This window comes from Colias philodice, chromosome 6 (assembly GCF_061535455.1).
Source record: "Colias philodice isolate Cphi_HAF_F1 chromosome 6, ilColPhil1 Martin Lab GWU primary, whole genome shotgun sequence".
Taxonomy (NCBI): Eukaryota; Metazoa; Arthropoda; class Insecta; order Lepidoptera; family Pieridae; genus Colias; species Colias philodice.
The window spans coordinates 9,438,564-9,459,088 of record NC_143091.1 but is presented as its reverse complement, the minus strand read 5'-3'; the positions used below and the strand labels follow the sequence as shown (position 1 = coordinate 9,459,088).

The window sequence follows — 20,525 nt, the reverse complement described above, 5'->3', positions numbered from 1 at the left end:
TATTACAAATCAATGTATAACGATCGGCCTGAATCCAACGTGCTCTCAACACCACTAAGTACTACTTCTTTAATCATTGCAATTTCGAAACAAGCTCAAGTGTCGGTGTCGAATAAATTTTGTATAATGTAAACGTGATAACAATTTAAATTCTTCTGTAACGGGTCCGGAGCCGACAAAAACAAAAGCAAAGTAAGATGACGGCGATTGGTGCGTGGCGAGGAGGGAGGCGCCTGCACTCGCGGCCCCGCCTTGCCGCGCCGCGACTCGTGCCCGCTCGCCCAGTTCTTATCTTCCATTAACTAGTGAGAGACGTGCTGCCTGAAAACACGACGCGAATATACACAAACGTTTCAGTGCTAAATTATGCCTCGGCCGACCCGCGAATCGTACGGGGACCAGAAACCACCGTTCTCATACATCGCGCTCACGGCCATGGCCATCTGGAGTTCGCCGGAACGCATGTTGCCCTTATCGGAGATCTACCGGTTCATCACCGATCGGTTTCCATACTACAGGCGGAACACACAGCGGTGGCAGAACTCTCTGCGCCACAATCTCTCCTTCAACGACTGCTTTGTAAAGGTACCGCGGAGACCAGACCGGCCCGGCAAAGGCGCCTATTGGACACTTCATCCACAAGCATTTGACATGTTCGAAAACGGATCTTTATTACGTAGACGTAAGAGATTCAAGTTGCATAAAGGGGAGAAGGATAGTTTGAACGCTGAATTGGCAGCGCTAGCCAGTTTTAACAGGGCGTTTCTGGCGCGGCAGGCGGGATCTGCGCCAGCATCCGGGATGTCAGGTGGAATGTACGCACCGATGGCGATGTGTTCACGGCCTAGTCCAGACCCTCTAGATGCACCAGACACATCAGCGTTGTTGCCGGCGGGACCGCGGCCTCGTCGAGCGTTTACGATAGATGCCCTTCTAGAGCCTGAGCCGAGGCAGTCGTCCCCCTCCCCTCCTCCGGCGCCGCAACCTCACTACCCCCTGCCGCTACCAGCCCCGTACCTCCTGGCGGCGCAGAGGTACCACGCGGAGCTGTTGGCTGGACTGCAGCAATCCTGCTTACCACCGCTGTGGACGTGGCGGGATACGAGTCAATTTTCACATTATACGCTTAATTCATGAATGGTGAGTGCTTGAATACCTTATTGGAAGTGTGTTATTCTTAGCCCATGAACACACATACAGGGTGTACCAAAAAGTAGTGATGAACGGAAGCTGAGAGGTAGAGGACCTAGAGGGCTATCCGAATCACCCCCATGTATGTTATGCGATTTTTCGTATTTTCGGAGTTATTACGTTTTTTTCAATTTTTCACCTATCGCCGAGTACGATGATATTTTCACTCATGCTGACGTCAATGATTGCGGAAGATGCTTGATTTTTTTTTGTGTGCTAAGCTGAAAGATAGGCCAATTTAATATGGTAACATTTACTATCGTTAGATCTTTGAATGGAATAAAAAAAAGAATTAAATGGCAAGAAAGATAAAATTACCCAGTATGTTCACCACTTCAAGGGCCCGTAAAAAAATAAAATCACATAAAAAAAGTATTCCGTTTGACTTTTAAAAACTTGCTCTAACTATCAGATAGCTACCCTAAAAATTTCATTTAATTATTGAGAAGGCTTCAATCGAAAAATTTAAATCTAAATGTGGTAAGTGAAAAAATTGAATTAACATGATGATCATTAAAACCAATAAATAGGTGTTTAATTACCAGAAATTTTTAAAATAACCCCGCTGTTGCTCAATGCAAGTGCGACATCACCGTAAAAAGTTGTCTTTTAAATGTCTGAATACCCTTTTATCATTTTTAATGGTTTCTTCTGCTACTATGAATTTCCGGGTTATTTCGTCCAAATTGTGGCAGTCTCTCGTCTTTGTAGTATCCCCACGGAAAAAAATCAATAGGGTTTAGGTCGAGGGACCGTGGAGGCCAGGCTTTAAGGCAGGCGTCACCGGCGCATGCGCAGGCTGCAACGACCAATCCATCTTTCAGGGTATCTTTGCCCTTTAGCCTGGCCTGCACGGTCCCCGGACATAAACCCTATTGATTTTTTTCCGTGGGGATACTACAAAGACGAGAGACTGCCACAATTTGGACGAAATAACCCGGAAATTCATAGTAGCAGAAGAAACCATTAAAAATGATAAAAGGGTATTCAGACATTTAAAAGACAACTTTTTACGGTGATGTCGCACTTGCATTGAGCAACAGCGGGGTTATTTTAAAAATTTCTGGTAATTAAACACCTATTTATTGGTTTTAATGATCATCATGTTAATTCAATTTTTGCACTTACCACATTTAGATTTAAATTTTTCGATTGAAGCCTTCTCAATAATTAAATGAAATTTTCAGGGTAGCTATCTGATAGATAGAGCAAGTTTTTAAAAGTCAAACGGAAAACTTTTTTTATGTGATTTTATTTTTTTACGGGCCCTTGAAGTGGTGAACATACTGGGTAATTTTATCTTTCTTGCCATTTAATTCTTTTTTTTATTCCATTCAAAGATCTAACGTTAGTAAATGTTACCATACTGAATTGGCCTATCTTTCAGCTTAGCACACAAAAAAAAATCAACAATCTTCCGCAATCATTGACGTCAGCATGAGTGAAAATATCATCGTACTCGGCGATAGGTGAAAAATTGAAAAAAAACGTCATAACTCCGAAAATACGAAAAATCGCATAACATACATGGGGGTGATTCGGATAGCCCTCTAGGTCCTCTACCTCTCAGCTTCCGTTCATCACTACTTTTTGGTACACCCTGTATATAAACACTTACTTCTTTTGAACTATTCTTCTAGTCATTTAAATAAGAAACACTCGTTTTAAATGAGATGAGTGAGTTGAGCGATGCTCTATGCGCGAAATGTGGCAGTAAAATAACATTATCTTATCTTATATATAAAATTCTCGTGTCACAATGTTAGTCTGCATACTCCTCCGAAACGGGTGGACCGATTCTCATGAAATTTTCTGTGCATATCGGGTAAGTCTGAGAATCGGCCAACATCTATTTTTCATATGTACCACGGGCGAAGCCGGGGCGGGCCGCTAGTATTTATCTATATAGGTACTAATAGATATTATAAACAGGAAAGGTTTGTAAATATGTATGTATGTAATGTATGGTTTTCACGCATAAACTACTGGACCGATTTCAAAAATTCTTTCACCATTAGAAAGCTGCATCTTCACTGAGCAACATAGGCTATATTGCATTTTCAAAAAAATTAGAAATCCTTACCAAAAATGCAATAATGTAACCCAAGGTGTAAAAATTTCCTTAATAAAAATTCTGTCATCGTGTGCGCTGCGGAATCTATTCCTTGAAGTATGAGGATGGTTCTTATGAAAAAAACGTAAACATGTAGGTACCACGGGCGAAGCCGGGGCGGACCGCTAGTTTAATAATAAAATGAAGTAAAGTAGGTAGATAATCATCATAATTTATTCAACAAACATGAAAGTGTCGTAAAGTCGACGGGTAAGTGGTCGTTTATAGGAAAATTATTATATTATATGATTTAACAATGTTATTTACTATATACTGTAAATAAGAACTTTTGGGTAAAAAATTAGAGCAATATTAATTGTAATTGCTCTAAATTTATTGACAAATAAGAGAGTATCCTTAAAAGTGATTTAAAAAGTACTAAACTGGATAGACTTCCAAAAATCCAGTTGAATTTTCCACCAATTGAAACAAAAAGCTTTTATAAACCCATGTCTTTGCTAATGGAATACTCAGATCCTAGAATAATAAATTTGAGTCTCCCTTCTTCTCATCTAGCACAAGCAAATTTATTTTCAAATAATTATCACATACCTAATACTTATCAAGCATGTATTTTACCAACTAAATATTGTAAATTGTAATCTACTCATCTACTTTTTAAGATTTTAATAATCTAGTTGGAAATTTGCTTACGATCTGCAAGGTATTTTAATGTTATGTAGCAATTTACAAGTTATAACTTTAATATTGAAGTCATTGCTTCACTCAAGTCTATACATAAATTCCTCCCTCAAATAATTTCAATGTTCTAAAGTATGTCCAATTCTTTTTCATCCATCGAAACCTTTCTAAATGGTTATCTGGCCATCAGGCCTAGCCAAATGTCAAATACGTTAGTAGAATAGGATGGGATTTACATACCTACCTAGGTAAGCTAAAAGCTTGTTGCGTAAAGCAGCTCGGTCAATGTGGACGTGCCTCTGCGGCCTCTGCCGAGGAAAATGGCGACTCACGTTTTTCATTGGCCGAACCGCGTCCACACTAAGTCGTAAAGATTTTTTCGTTTATTTTGTTTAGGCCTGCAACTCTTTTATATCCGATTGTAACGGGCAATAGAATATCAAAAATAGTCAATTTTTTAAGAATGGAGAAGAAAGCAGAAAAAATTGTCTAATTTCAAGAATGTCCTGCATTCTGTGCAGGATTATAGCAAATAAAAGAAAATTTGGAGACATTAAAATTTTAATTAGTGAATATAAAAAATCAAAATGATATATGTACCTACTTAAGTTTGAGCTCTAGTTTGAGCTGAGACCCTAATATCTATGGGTATTTTTAGGAATGATGCTCTGGATTCTTAATACCTACCTATATGTATTTTCTATGCCTAGGTCCTAATACTTCACTTTTGAATGGCCATAGCCATTTATTTATTTGAATAGAAGCTTGTTTATAATTTTTATATGTAAGTAAATCTTAATATTCATGTAACAAAATCAAGACTCTATCTGCTTTTATAGAGTCAATTTGAATAGTATTGATATAAATCGTCTTCAAGTTTTTTTAGACTCAATAATTATTATAAATAAATAGGATAACACATTAGTTCTAAAGCGCATCACACACGATGAAGATACTATAATATTTTATGTTAAGATTCTCTTATTATATAAAATATTACAGTATCATCAGCGTTCTGACACGAAACACTGCCACAAAATTTCGGGTCAGTTTTTTGAAATTTTGTGTCAGTGTTTCGGGTCATTTGTAACAGGATGGCGGTTCTACAGGGGTCTTAGTTCGCAATGACAAAAAGAAAAATGATGGTCAGAACGCTGATACCGGATACCGTTATATTTTATATTAGAGAATAACATAAAATATTATAGTATCTTCATCGTGTGTGATGCGCTTAAGACAACAATTATTTTAAAGGCTATATGACACTTAAAATGTGTACGCAATATCAAAAACGTGAATAGTGTCTTATTTTACAAAATTCTCAATAAAAAAAAAAGTTGTTTGGTTTTATGAAACCACGGTAAAAGTGAAACTTTCCGAACACTGCTTTAAACCTACTCGGCAGCCGACCGTCACGCGACATGCGCTACACAGACCAAAAAGTTTGAGACGATGTAATAAAAGTTTCACTTTAAAAATACAAGCAAATATTATTAAACATTATAAATTACACACAAACTTTTATAAAGGCTCTTCAGGCTTATCCATGCGGCAAATAAATTAGACGGCTTATTATATTTCGTCAAATTATGTATCATAAATAGTTATATAAATTTTTAAGACGATAACTGCGTAATAGCACGTGGGTGTAACATAAAGAAGATTGGACTCAGCACTTATTGACTCAATGTGGTTTCTGTTAGATAAATTTAAAAAATAACCGATAGAGTTATACTCTTTATTTCAAACATATTAGGTATATATTTAATGCAGTAATAATTTAAGAGAAATGTATGTAAATAACAAAAAAATATTTTTTTTTTTACTTTTCTGACTTACAATTTTTGTTGTTTCAATTTAATCTATGCTAGTATTATAAAGCTGAAGTGTTTGTTATTTTTTTTTGTTAGATAGAACACGCTATTTTCATGAACTAATAGCACAGCTAAAAGTCCGATTAGAAAATTTATTTCAGTGTTAGATAGTTTATTTGTCGAGGAAGTTTATAGGCTATAATATAATTACGCTAACATCCATAGGAACGGAGAAATACGGGTAAAGTTACGGGACATTTTTAATAAAGCTATTAGGGTAGAAGATGACGCAGCCCTGCTTTTTATGTTCAACTTTTAAATGTATTGAATCTAATCTAACGAATCCGTGGGGTCCGTGTGACATCAGTTTATTTAGATAGATATTACATATCGAAACTATCTATTCACCCTAAGTATCTTGCCAATGGCCATAATGATTTGTTATCAGGAAAAATACCTATATCTAGATACATATGGTTCATTTCTACATGTATGTACAATCTATCGAGTCCTACATCATTATCTTAATACTCTAACAATTTAAAAGTCTGTCTGTACATTTATTGTCATGGTATGAGTTAAATTCGTGAGTACGTAGGTACCACAGTTGACAGATATATACACACCTTCTCGGTTTCAATTCGAATTTGAATAAAATAGAGTATGTTCGTTAAACATTTTGTTAACTAGGTATTATTATTAATTTTAATTAAAGAAATTACTGCAAAACTTTTTTTTACCGAATGGCCTTTCTGATTCGCAATTTTGTTGACCATTTAATATAAAACAAAATTACCTCGTATCTGAGGACAAAGTTACGCATATTCGACAAACTATAATACCCTTCTGATTATTGATTTATTCGTGGAAAAAAATAATGTTTTGTAATTCTACAATATAAGATTGTCTATCTTAAAATTTAAGGCTTTCAGTAAATTTTATACCTATACGTACGGAGCTCTACATTACCTATACACCACTATTTTCAACCAAATATTTTCAAATATGTGTTCAGTTACAATTACTTCTTCTTCAATCTTAACACTAAAAATAACATCTACGGTTATGGTTATCAAGAACCTAGGATAATTAAAAGTGAACGATTGATTTTTTTTATGAAAAGCACGTAGAGTCCAGAAAGCTCCGTGTTTACCTATAGGATTAACCTTAAGCTTGCAAAATGTTTTTGGGTTATTTTACTAAAACTTTCTATGTAGAGTTACGTTCTAAAATAGGTTGCAATTGCACATAAGTAAATATCTAGAAATTACCTTGATTATTCGTTTGATTGAACATTAAACTTTTGGTATTGTTAGGGTAAATCACGTATGAAATTAAAGAGATACCTACCAATTGATTAAAGCATTTTATATTATGTATGTATGAGAATACGCATAGGTATTATTCCACGACTACCAATGTCTTTTCTATGAAAACACCGATCCTGCAGATAGTATAAAAAATTATATCTTTAACAATCTATAGATACTAGCAAAAAATTATATAATACCAAATGCGCAAAATATACCTAATTCTTTTTCGTTTACGAAAATATTAAATTAAATTTTACTTTTTAATCCCTTTTCATAATTCTGTAATTGTAACATTTATTATATTAAGTACTTATTAATTTTATTCACACAACCTTTTATCTTTGTCCACAGATAATCTACTCCATAAGCAAGATCTCAATAGTTCTAGTAATAATAAACAGTAGAGGCACCTCATATAAAGCCTAGTGTTAGATTGTATTAAATTGAGAACAGAGTGATTTTGCGTTCAAAAACATTGAAAATAAACAATTATAAATACGAGAAGTGTGTTGTAAGAAAACTGGATTAGAAGAATGAGACAATTTTAGGGAAATATGGCCTGTTTTCATAAAGGTAAGTTCCTATAATAATTTAGCTGAGTATCCACTCGTCTTCGATTCTGGGAAAGAAAAATATGCTTACATACTATGATACTATCGGTAATAAAGTATTATATTACATGTGTCCGTTGGTATGTAAGTACCTAAGGTATGTCGTAAGGGAGCGTTTCATGTAACATTTTTGGATATTTCTCGTTTTATTTTAAAAAGTTATTATTGTCATTTTACTCATTAGGTAAAATGTACTTTCGATATCAGTTTAAAGTTTTTTAATATCTACAATAGTTACGGAATAATCGCCTGTGCACACTTAACGATTACACCCTGTATAGTGGTAGGATATGTCAAGTTTTAGGTAAACTAGCTTAAAAATATGCTAGAAACTGTCATCATGGAACCCAATAAAATGTTTACATGTATCAATAACAACTGATTTCATTTGTTGTATTGTAGTATGTCTAGCAACATTTATTTTTCAAACCATGCATACCTACAACATTTAGATTTTTTTATATTACTGCTACAATGAATACTAGTGGATACTCAGCTTTATATTTATAATCTACCAAGGAATTAAACAATGGTTTAATTAATGAAATGTCTGTAACTTTGTACATCATGTATATCAAGGCTCTTAGGATTTTGATTTTGTATTAAATATCTTGAGGACATAAAGTAAATATGTGTAGATATTTTGGGTGTAAATATTTTTTATTTATATAAGAATTCATATTATAGACTAATTTATTTATGGAATTTCATTATTTATCTTATAGATTTACATATTTGAGAATTAATAAATATAAAACGCATAAAATTCTTTGCGAGAAATTTAGTGCGGATAATATGTTGATATGTTTCTATTATTCTTGAAATTAATATGTGTTTTAGAATTGTTTGAGACTGTATAGATACTTAATTTATAAATGTATTTTTATTTTACGTTTCAACTCAATATAATTAGTAATGAAAACAAACTTGGTAATTAGAAAAAAACTGATCATTTAATTGAACTTTTTTATTCAGAAAAAAATAAATATACAACCCAAAATGATTACTGAGTTATTTGTCAAATAAAAATATTCAAACACATTTTTTTATTAAGTATTCCAGTATTACACGAGAATATACTAGGCGACTCTACGGTACCTCCATAAGAGATTAAGGGCTGATTTTTCAATCCTTGGTTAAAACTTATTCGTCGAATAATGTATAAAACTACCATTTTAAAAACGTATTCTAATTGCCCGCATTTGACAGTTTACGTGACATTTTAATATTATCGTGTAATACTTTATTGGCCGTATAAGTTTTATCCAAGCATTGAAAAATCGGCCCTTAATTAAATTTTTGTTTTCAGGAGAGATCCAACATATAACTCAAAGCCGTGGATATTCCCAAGTATAATTATTGTTTAGACAACGTTTTAATTAATTTATGTAGATTTCCAAACTGTGATATTTGTGTTAGCGTTCAATTGTAAATATGTACAGCTAGTATATAATTATAAGCAATAAAATATTAATTTATTGTAACTTTAATAAAGAGAAAATATAACGTATGTGTTAACCGTTTTTGGTGTTTTAATTAATTAGTGAATTTTGTTTATTAATTGCACTATTAATTTCCCAACTTTAATTAAAAGATAGTTATCAGTCAAGTTACGATTTGAATCTGGTATTATTCTTGATATGTATGAAAAAACAAAAGTTCACAGAACATGTTTAATGAACTTAATAATTTTGGTCTATTATTTTGTTTACAAAAAACTCGATGAAATACAGTGCTGCCTTTTTTAATTAGTATTTACTGCTTTTTAATGATAATCTTGTGTGAATAATTCTGAGAACTAACTACTATATTAAATTAAATGTTATTATTATGTGACATTTTCTCCCAAACTAAGATAATATTAGTCAGTTTTTCTGCAGCAGATTAGCAGAAATAAATATTTATTTATTTATTTCTGGTAAAGGTTAAAGGGGATAATATACAATTTCATGATCTCTTACGAAAATCCTCTTATTTAAATTCATATTGGGTGAATCACGCATCGATCTTTGATGAAGGTTATTTGTATGGAAATGATATTATAATTTTTTGTAGGTAAGCAAATGCATGCAAAATGCTCTATTAGATAAGTCTCTTGATTTTATATTTTAAACTTCCGACTATTTAACACAAATACAAATTATTACAAGTTTCTATGAGTATGGGTAGCTTTACGTTAAAATGATACCTACATCAAGTTTATAGATTTTTGAAAGTATTGAATAAACATAATTAAGTACCTAGTTAATTCTATCTTGAAACATTACTTAGTTTTTAAAGTTATTTAAATGCGATATCGATTAATATTATGGGAGTTTAAAAGAAAAGTAAACATGAATATTGTTAGCCAAATTGCTAATACGACTTCAAAAAACCAACGCATTCCGAATACTCAAAACAATTGCATCTATCGTTTTCTGACATACACAAACACCACAAATTACTAGCAATATGGAACTGGGCCTATTTGGATACCTTGAGAAGGTTTTTACTGCGCATTGTCCTCACACGTTTGCGTAGATTTAGCTTCGAGTTACAGTAGCCAGTAGACCAATGCTAAGAAACGACTCTAGTGTGTATTTTACGTTCAAATGACCAAAAAAGACTATTGGATGTACCGCGCAAAACCGCAAATATTGTTCTCTGGAAGAATTTCCTAACCTTATTTACAAGGCAAAGTTTTATAGGAAATTTGTGTACTGATCTTATGAGCACGAAATTTATATAGGTAGGTTAAAAGTTTTTTTACAAATACACAATAAAAGCTACTATTCTTTTTCTATTAAAAGTTGCTTACAAACCCACACAACAGCACAGACACACATAAAGACAAATTTACCAATAGGCTGGTTAGGCTATAATAAGCGGATGGGCCGATAGGCCTATTACAAAAAATTTGGAGAGTTTATTTATGATTAATTTAGGTATTTATTGTATTACTTTATTAATATTCCTTTAGTTAATAAACAGCGATCTTCCTTTTCTTCAACCCCCTCTGTTTATAAACAATTACGTACATAGGTACACAGTACACAGTAGGTACGCGTACATCATATGAACTGGTAGGTTAATATGATGACAATAACATTAACACTCATACTACAAACATAGCGAATTAAGTTGTAAAATTGTAGAGTTTGATAGAGGCGGCAATAGATCAATAAGAAAATGGTTACGTGTATCTATGCCTCTGGATACATGCCTACACATGAACTTCTCCTTTAGTTCCTTGCCAACCATACGTATAACGTACGGCAAAACAATACCAATCCCTCCATCATTAAACATCGGCAACTTTCACGGTGCTAGACAATACGTCCGCACAAAGCTCGAGTACATAAAACATTCGGCGTTTCTCAAACGATATGTCACGGCACGCAACAATGCAAACATCGGCGTCTCTGTCGGTGTCACAACACAACACGACGCGTGTTCCGGCGCCGGCACTAATCGCACAATGCGTCAGAGACTGCGAAGCTCAAAGCGTCAAAGCTTTGTATGCGGGCGGGCGGAGGTTGAAAGCGATACTGCGTTGTTGTATGATTTTCCTGGATGAGAACCATCGATTGCTTACAAATATCAATATAAACATAAGTATGTACTTAGTCTATTAGTAGTATTTAAGTTATGTCTAAAGAAGTGATGAAAATGAGAATTGCTTACATCAATCAGTATAAACATCAATGGTTTAAGTGCTTTTTAGGTTACGTCTACGGTCTAAAGCTGCTGCTGCTGCCGTCGACCGAAAAGAGCCTGAAGTATAAGTAGATAATGTGTTCATGTTCTCTGTATGTGCACCTTGATTATCTCTGTTTCTGTTTTCTGACAACGCACCAATAATAAGGTAACATTGTTAAAAGTTTCATCAGTAAAATTTATAGTCGATGAAGCTTTTTTGATATGTGATATTGAGTCCCGTTTTATATGTGATATCTTAAAATTTGATAAAGAAAGGGAAATTTAATTAATTTCTTGTACATATTAATTATGCAATTTATGTTACCTACAGTGTAAAGAAAACGAAACAACACTTTATGACTATGCTAATTATAGCACTATGAAAAAGCTCTACAGATTTTTTTTGTGTAAAATGTGCAATAAATCAAACCTATATAATATGATTTATCTAAACACTTATTCAATTATAGCATTTACAGTGATCAAAGCATCTCGCGATCCAATCTTTATTTATAACGCTTAAGTGGTTGGACAGCGTAGATTAAATCAAAGTAACACGAGTAGTATCACCTGCGGATATCTACGCGTGATGCGATTGCAAACCGAACTCAATCAAACGTCAGGTTCTATTAAAGCACTCGTCATTAGCCCAACATCTGATCAATCCTTTCAATTGGAACAGTCTTTAATGCGTTGCCGGCACAGATAAAATAAAACGGTAGAACCATAAACATTCCACATTTATATTCGACCTCTGTCGGTCGAACGCGCTGGCTCCCTTTTTCTCTCGAGTACTCCGTCCCGTTCCCTCTGCGCCGGTTCGTCTGCGGGACCCATCATTCTCCCAGGCTGCTTTCGAACGAGATAAAATTGTATGGCTCATAATGTTTTAACAGTTTCGACGTTTGAGTGCATCGAGCCGATCCCCGAGATCATTTTCTTCCCCGGGTTTGTTATAATTGAGTCAATTCGTTCTATGAAGTAAAGCTGGCGCGGGAGTCCGCCACGGAGTCCTGCTAATCGATTCTTGTTAATTGATTTATGTACTGTTATATGCATCTGTCTGACCATAACAATACCCTATACCGTTTTTGTCTATGTTGAGAAACTAGGATAATTGATCGTGTAAATACCTACATAATGACTGGATAGTTTTAAGCTTTTAAGATAATTCAAATCGAAGAGAAAGCGTAGGTATGTATGATGATAATGTAAATGTATAATAATATAAGATTACCTTAAAGCATACCTACCTCATAGGAAATCATTAAAAATAACCGCCAGCCTTAAAAACATTAGATAAATAATATATATACTAATATGTACCTACTGTATATTTATTCAAATAATTGCCCGTAGGCTTTAACGGCAGAAGTCTCGTAAACAAACCTTCTAAATAATATTTATAATTTGCTAAAGTTATTATAATTATGTATATTAACTAGTGACGTTTAATTTATTCTCATAATAACTGAAATAGTCTCGATAGATATCTTATACAATATTCTTATTTACAAACGTTCTAATACTGCGCAAATAAATTAACATTCAAGATATATTTGTGTTATTTGTTCGCCCGTTTTGTCCGAATGATGGTAAATATGACAGAAAGAATACTTACTAACAATACAGTTCTATAGTAGATATTGTTGAATTATATTTTCGGCATTTGTTTAAAGAAATCGGTCACAGCAAACACAAAGGACAAAGTAAATTTTGCAATGTAACTATCTTACAGAAGGGAATTAGTCACAGAGGTCCGCAACAAAGCCACACGTCCGCAGCCACCTACATCAGAGCGCCGGCATTCCACAAAGCTGTTCAACATATACAAATAAATAACGTCTGAACAACAAATATTTTAATAAGCACCTTTGAAGAATTGTTCAACGCTCAGTTACATGCGCGACACTGTCCGAGTCGCACACCACACCTGCAGAGTTCACAACGAATACCATTTGATTTCACACCATTATACGCTTACACACAATGACAATACGTATCTATATCCTCTATCTGTATTTTAATCCACCGTGAAGAAGGCCACGGACATTCCCGGATAATGTAGATTTTATACGTAAACTTTATGACCGTTGGAAAATTGGAGAAGGTAAGCATGAAATGTGGCAGATGTAGGCAGATAATGTAAGACGGTTTGCTGGCTTCAGTTAAATATATCAAGCAAAATAAATAGCTCCATTTACATCTGGCCTTAACACGTGTCATGTTTCTTTGTTGTCTTACCATTTACATGGACGATAACAATAAATTATCTTTATTTTAATTTAGTATCTATTTAATATTATAACGAGCTTTCTTTGTTGCATTTACCTACTTCAGATATATGTATAATACTAAAATACTTACAACTATACTTTATAACTTATTGCTGTTTTGTTTATGGTTACAACAACATTAAATTACGATGGTGGTAAATAATAACGATATTCAACATAAAATACTGGCATATCTATTTATCAGTCTTCAGCTTGTTATAGGTATATTCACTTACATAATTTCCCTCAATACTGCCATTAGCAAAGTAAAACCATAGTCAGAAATCTGTAGCTTGGCTAAATGTCTTGTGGAAAATATCGTAAGTATGTATTGTCATATAATATGAAAGCCTACTCTTATATAATTAATAAACTAGAAAATGCTCCTTGCTCAGCCTTTTCTATCTAAAACTTTTTCTAGCCAAAACTTTACAATATTTCATCCGCATGTAACCTGAAAACTTAAAAGCAACATTAAGTTATCCAAACACGTTTTTTGTTAAATAAATGGAAAAATTTTGAAGTTTATAATTATTAAGTAGTGAATTTCATAAGAAAAAACATATTAATTAAATTTCAACACAATCGTACTTTAGCCGTAGTACAAAAATAAACTACCATGAATTCAGTAAAAATCTGAACTCTTAACTACAAAATACTAGTTCATATACGATCGAATACCTACATAACATCTAAACACTCACACTAGATACAATGTGAATTTAAAACAGAGCCACTGATAAACTAAAAGGTAAACAAAGCTTAATTAAAAATAACCCATTGCAACTCAACTAGACCACTGATTATAATAATTATACGACTTTAGTATCCCGCTCCCAATCCGGATTGGAATAAACGTTCGGACATAAACCCAAAATTTATTACTCACGTATGAGAACTCAAGTTGCAGCTAAAACAGGAAATCCGTCTCAATAACAATTACTTTGTAGATTCAATATTATAATTATTTCGATAATTATGAATTGACTTTGAAGAAGCCGCTTTGAGAATTGCAATTTGCAACCTCCTTCTTGTAATATATATATATGTACCCTTGTATCAATAACAATCACTAATCAGTCAGTTTCCTGGAAATTCCATGTCCTGTATTTTAATGCCTGTATTATTAAAATTTGTGATACAACTCTTTTATTTAAAGCTTTAATTGATATAATTGAAAAATGAAGAATCAATGAAATAGTTGGGCAGGCAATAATTTGATATAAAATAATAAAAGATTCGATATCCGTTTTCTTATCGAACCATCTTGAGTGACATTTTCACTCTTCTTATTCAAGAAAAAAACTCCTTCGTTATACAATCCAGTAGAAATACAAAAATACAGAAACAGCACTTTAGATCTCTCTTTTCTTATGAAATCGGTAAAAAATTTAAAAATACAAAACTCATAATCAAAATAAAACAACAAGTAGCCGCTCAACAAACTACATATTTCGGAAAATGAAATGAAATCTTAATTAGGGACGACGTTATTATGATTTAGTGTGCATAATTAATGTTATAAATTTTATAATGGTATATATACAGCGCTACAAGTAGTTAGTAATATATGTAAATAATTAAATTGCTTGGCTTGGAATCGTTTAATTAAGACACACGAATTAATTCTCTTAATGATTGCGAACGTCAAACTTGATATGTGACCTACGAAAAATAAATATATCTACTAAATGTCAAATCGTCATATTACGGACGAAGGACATTGCCGAAATTAAAAATGATATATAAATATAGATTGATACTTATGTAAAATTTATACAAACAAAAATATATGATTTATTTATTATTCTTCTTTGCTCTCTTTTTGTCCCTACGCAGTGTAGAACTATTTCCAATATTTAATTAGAATGTTTAATTTTGTTTTAAATATGAACTACCTTAAAAATAGTATAACTACCTATATCAAAATTTTGATATCCTTAACAAATACTTCATTGGTTTTAATGCTGGACTGATATTTTTTTGAATAGGAGAGGTTTTGTAACGACATCCTTGCGGCATACAAAGGCCTACAAACGTCATCATTACCATTATTAAGCGGCAACAACAAAGAAGCAATCTCTCAAGAATGCGGAGATCAAACCATTTGTAACCTGTTGTTGACACAAAAAATATTATACAAACACGCTCACATTGAAACAAATATTCATTTATATGTATACTCTAAGCATTCATCTATTTTTAACTTTACGATGATTTTCTATAAATAATATAACCAGAGTTCTAACAATTACAAATGTCGTTTTAGTATTTAATTGTATTTTCCTTATCTGTACACTTCCATTAATATATATACGGTTTTAATTTGTAAGATTTTTCTTCGGTGAGACATTGAATGTGATCTCTTTGTCACGTTATTCAAAGCATAAAAAATGAAATGCAAGCCATTTGGAAATGATTTCTTTTTTTATTTGAGTGGACATTTTTCCTACTACATATATTGATGCGATGGTAGTGAATTCGAAATAATAAAATTGAACAGAATAAATAATTTTCTAGATTTCTTAATTTGGCAATAAATGCTCTATAGATATCATAATATTAGTACGTTCTTACTTTATATTGTATTCTATTCTACTAAAAGCTATCTAACAGAATTATAAACCATATTTTATGAAAAATTGATGAAAAATATGCTCTATCTACGACTATTATTTTTGGCAAGTTTGAGTAGTTTTTATTAATCACAAAATAAACGCCACACCAAAAACACACGCTTTTCCAAGAAAGCAGCTAATGAAATGCAGTTTTAAATATTAAGATATTACTAAAAATAGGTCAATGAATAAACATTAGGTACTCTCTATATAAGACCACTGTTTGGCCTCAACGGAAGTTGTCGAGGCATTGCATTCAAAACAAATATGGCTACATGAATTTTCTCAAATTTCAGAGCCAATTTTATTACACTTCTGGACATTTTATCACTTGACAGTTTACAGTCATGCATTACAATATGCAATTCACATACACACACAATGCATTTAATTATTATTAACAGTAATTTTAAATTATTTTCATTATCAGTACCGCATTAATATCAATTCATTCTAATATGAATAAAGTATGCGGGTAATATACGGTGCATAATCTATATAATTTATCACCCACCTGCTAGGCTTTTGGGTGACTTCAATTTTTAATAAGTACATAGGTATATATTTCTGTTTACTTTTATTTTCTAAGTATATAGAGACAAACGGGGTAGAGCATTGTCTCTTATCCTTATACGTCTGCAAAACAAAATCCTGTTACATTTTAATCAAGATTAAGTCTTAAATATTAATAACTCACACGAAACACCTATAAAATAAGCTCATAATAATTAACACTCTGAAGCCCAGATAAACAATAATAGCCTCTCTTAATAGCATCGCTTACAAATACCGCTCACAAAATGGCCCGCTTTCATCTCGCGAACTTTTTCACGTCTTTTTGGCCCCAAATCCATCAATTCCCGTGATGGATGGACCGTTGGGCTCGACTGGGGCAATCGAAATTCAAATTCGCTAAATCTTCTCACAGTGGTATGAAAACAGGTCGGGTCGTTAACAGTGTACGCACGGGAAAAGTTTTTTTCCCTTTGTACGAAGGCATTTGCCTGGGGGGTTGCGGGCGGCGGGGAGGGCGGGGAGGGCGGGGAAGCGTCCGCGCAGACTCTCGGGCAACAGTGATTACAGGCTGCGCGCTGCTAATCACTCCGATGCGAGGTACGGCCGGAGAAAAAGATTGAGTATTGTCTCCGGTTACAATATTTTACAATGGAAATGCGCTTCGTATTACTCAAAACTTGGCACTTACGTGATTTAAAAATTACTTTATACGTTCATAGCTAGTGCAATGTTAAAATTGTCCACTATAAATTGTAATAGATGATATTAGGTATTAATTTTATCTATCTTTTCTTTATATAACTATTATTACCATTTCTACATTCATCAATACATTTTCAATTCAAGGCCTACTTTATTCAAATAGCATTATATTTCTTACGACCCGCAACAATACTATACACAATTAAATTACACTTACATTATGCGCATAAGCTTGTCGCAGATTTGTCGCGCTATATCGGCCGCCATCTTGACAGACGTCAGCGACGCCTGTCATGTGTCAGCCATTTAAATAAAAGCCACAATATTGAAGTAGTTTTAATTCAATCGAGCGACATTAAATTCACGTGAGGCTGAGCGACCCACTCATTACGACTTCATTTTGTTGTAACAACAATAAAAAGGCGCGTTTGCGTTTTATTATTCCGCTAAAGTTGACAGCTTTTGTATGGGAATCAATCTTGGTTTATTCATAATGATGAAAAATCAGTTCCAGTATACAACAAAGGAGCTAATGTTGTTTATACCTCCTTTTCATATCGCTAATGTTCTCAGAACGCTATTGTTAAAACCTTTACGGATTTATATGCCTTACATTTCGAATAATATGAAAATTATAACAGTGCCTATTCACCAGTCTTGAATTTGGTATTTTAATATTCAATAATCGTTATTTTTTTAGGAGAATTATGTAAGTATAGGTTATGTACAGCAGTAGGCAAACATATTGCTAGCCTTTGAAAAATATATACATCTATCTAAGTATCCTTGAATAAAATAAAATAAAAAAATGTTGTGTGGTTTTATGAAACCACGGTAAAAGTGAAACTGTTCGAACGGTTCCGAACACTCAAACTCAAAACTCAAACTCAAACATTTATTTATTCAATTAGACTTCTTCTAGAAGCACTTTTGAAACGTCGTTAAGTACATATTTTTAACATTTACCACCGATTTGGAAAGCAGTATCTACGGAGAAGAATCGGCAAGAAACTCCATAGTTGCTCTTTTTAATCATGTCAGATTTACAATTTTACAAATTACATAATATGTAATATCATAATATGCCAAAGAACTGTCCTGTGGTTTTTACGCGACAACCCTCCATGGGTTTTTATCTTCCATATATTCCTTAATACTGTAATAGGCTCTCTTGACAAGTACATTTTTTATATAAGATTTAAATTTAGAACTACTAAACTCTTTAATATTATGAGGAATTCTGTTGTAAAAGCGTATACCTTGGCCCATAAATGAATTTTTAACTTTAGCTAGCCGGAATAATGGCATTTCAATTTTATTTCTGTTTCTTGTGTCATAACAATGTCTATCTCCTACTTTTGTGTGTAAGTAAGCGTTATTATGTACATATAAAATATTATTAAATATATACTGCGACGGTACAGTAAGGATACCAGTATTCTTAAAGAGATCTCTTAGTGAGTCTCGAGCACGCAAATTATATACAGAGCGTATGGCTCTTTTCTGTAATATAAATATAGTTTCTATATCTGCAGCCCTGCCCCATAGCAGAATTCCATAGGACATTATGCTATGAAAGTAGCTAAAGTAAACCAATCTAGCCGTTTCTTCATCGGTGAGATGCCTTATTCTTCTAACTGCATATGCAGCTGAGCTGAGCTTAGCAGCGGTGGTGGTGACATGGGCCCCCCATTGAAGCTTCTCATCCAATGTCAAACCAAGAAAAACAGTCGATTCCACAGGGTTTAATACCTCCCCGTTTAAAATAATATTCCTTTTCACCTTTTTTACATTTGGGAGGATAAATTCTACACAATTTGTTTTTTTTGTATTTAATAGTAAATTATTAGCATTAAACCAATTGGATATGCGTAAAAGAGCAGAGTTTACTTCGTCAACATTTGTGTCATGTCTATCAACATTAAAAATTAATGAGGTGTCATCTGCAAACAGTACTATTTCACACATATCCTGCAAATAATAAGGTAGGTCATTAATATACACTAAGAACAAAAACGGTCCTAAGATAGATCCCTGCGGAACACCTATGTTAATCGGCGCACCGCGAGATTTCTCTCCATTAACGACAACGGTTTGTACCCTGTTCTGAAGATATGAAGCTATGAGATCCTGAGCTAAACCTTTGATACCATAAAAATTTAGTTTCCGTAATAGAGTGGAATGTTCTACACAGTCGAAAGCCTTAGAAAGGTCGCAGAATATCCCCAAAGCATTCTTTGAATTTTCCCATGCTTTGTATATATGTGACAAAAGAGCTACTCCGGCATCAGTGGTAGAGCGCTCCTTTGTGAATCCATACTGTTTGGCGTGCAGTAAACCATTTGATGCAAAATGACTATTTAATTGGTTAAAATTAGTTTCTCGAAGACTTTGCTCAAAGTTGGTAATATGGAAATTGGCCTATAGTTATTACTGTCTTCTTGGTCACCACTTTTAAATAAAGGAATAACTTTGCTAAACTTTAGTAAATCAGGGAATATACCACAGTCGCAACACTGATTAAATATAAACGCTAGTTGATTGGCAATGTTTTCTATGATATTATTTACTAAATTTACAGACATACCCCAGAGATCACATGTTTTTTTTAAATTTAATGTTTTAAAAGTTTTAACAATTTCATCAGCAGTCACGTGTCGCAATTCAAATAATTTGTTACACTCAGCAACGTGATCCCTCAATAAAGACTCTGCAAGCGCTGAAGACGAATTTAAATTCTTAGTTAAACTAGCAGGGACACTACTAAAGAAATCTTCAAAAGCAAGCGCAACATCAGCACTTTTGTCAATGACCCTACCAGAGTTGACAAGTTTTATGGTACTATCGTTTGATCGGATTTTGCCCAATTCACCATTAATAATTGTCCAAACCGTTTTAACTTTATTGTCAGAGTTGCGTATTTTGTCTCTGATATACAAACTCTTGGCAGTGAAACAAACTTTTTTAAATGTTTTTGAATAATTTCTAACATAACTAAGAAATGACAAGTCTTTGTTATATTGTTTCATACCATATAACTCGTAAAGAACG

The 20,525-nt window shown here is 33.3% G+C and overlaps 1 protein-coding gene across 1 annotated transcript; it reads left to right on the top strand.

Annotated features, from left to right (window-relative positions):
* Positions 1-322: 322 nt before the first annotated feature.
* Positions 323-9,125, top strand: LOC149487959 (fork head domain-containing protein FD4-like). The gene is made up of 3 exons (XM_089695921.1): positions 323-1,140; positions 7,425-7,646; positions 8,994-9,125. The coding sequence occupies exon 1, from the start codon at positions 367-369 to the stop codon at positions 1,135-1,137; it is 771 nt and encodes a 256-aa protein (XP_089552047.1). The 5' UTR covers positions 323-366; the 3' UTR covers positions 1,138-1,140; positions 7,425-7,646; positions 8,994-9,125.
* The last annotated feature ends 11,400 nt before the right edge of the window (positions 9,126-20,525 follow it).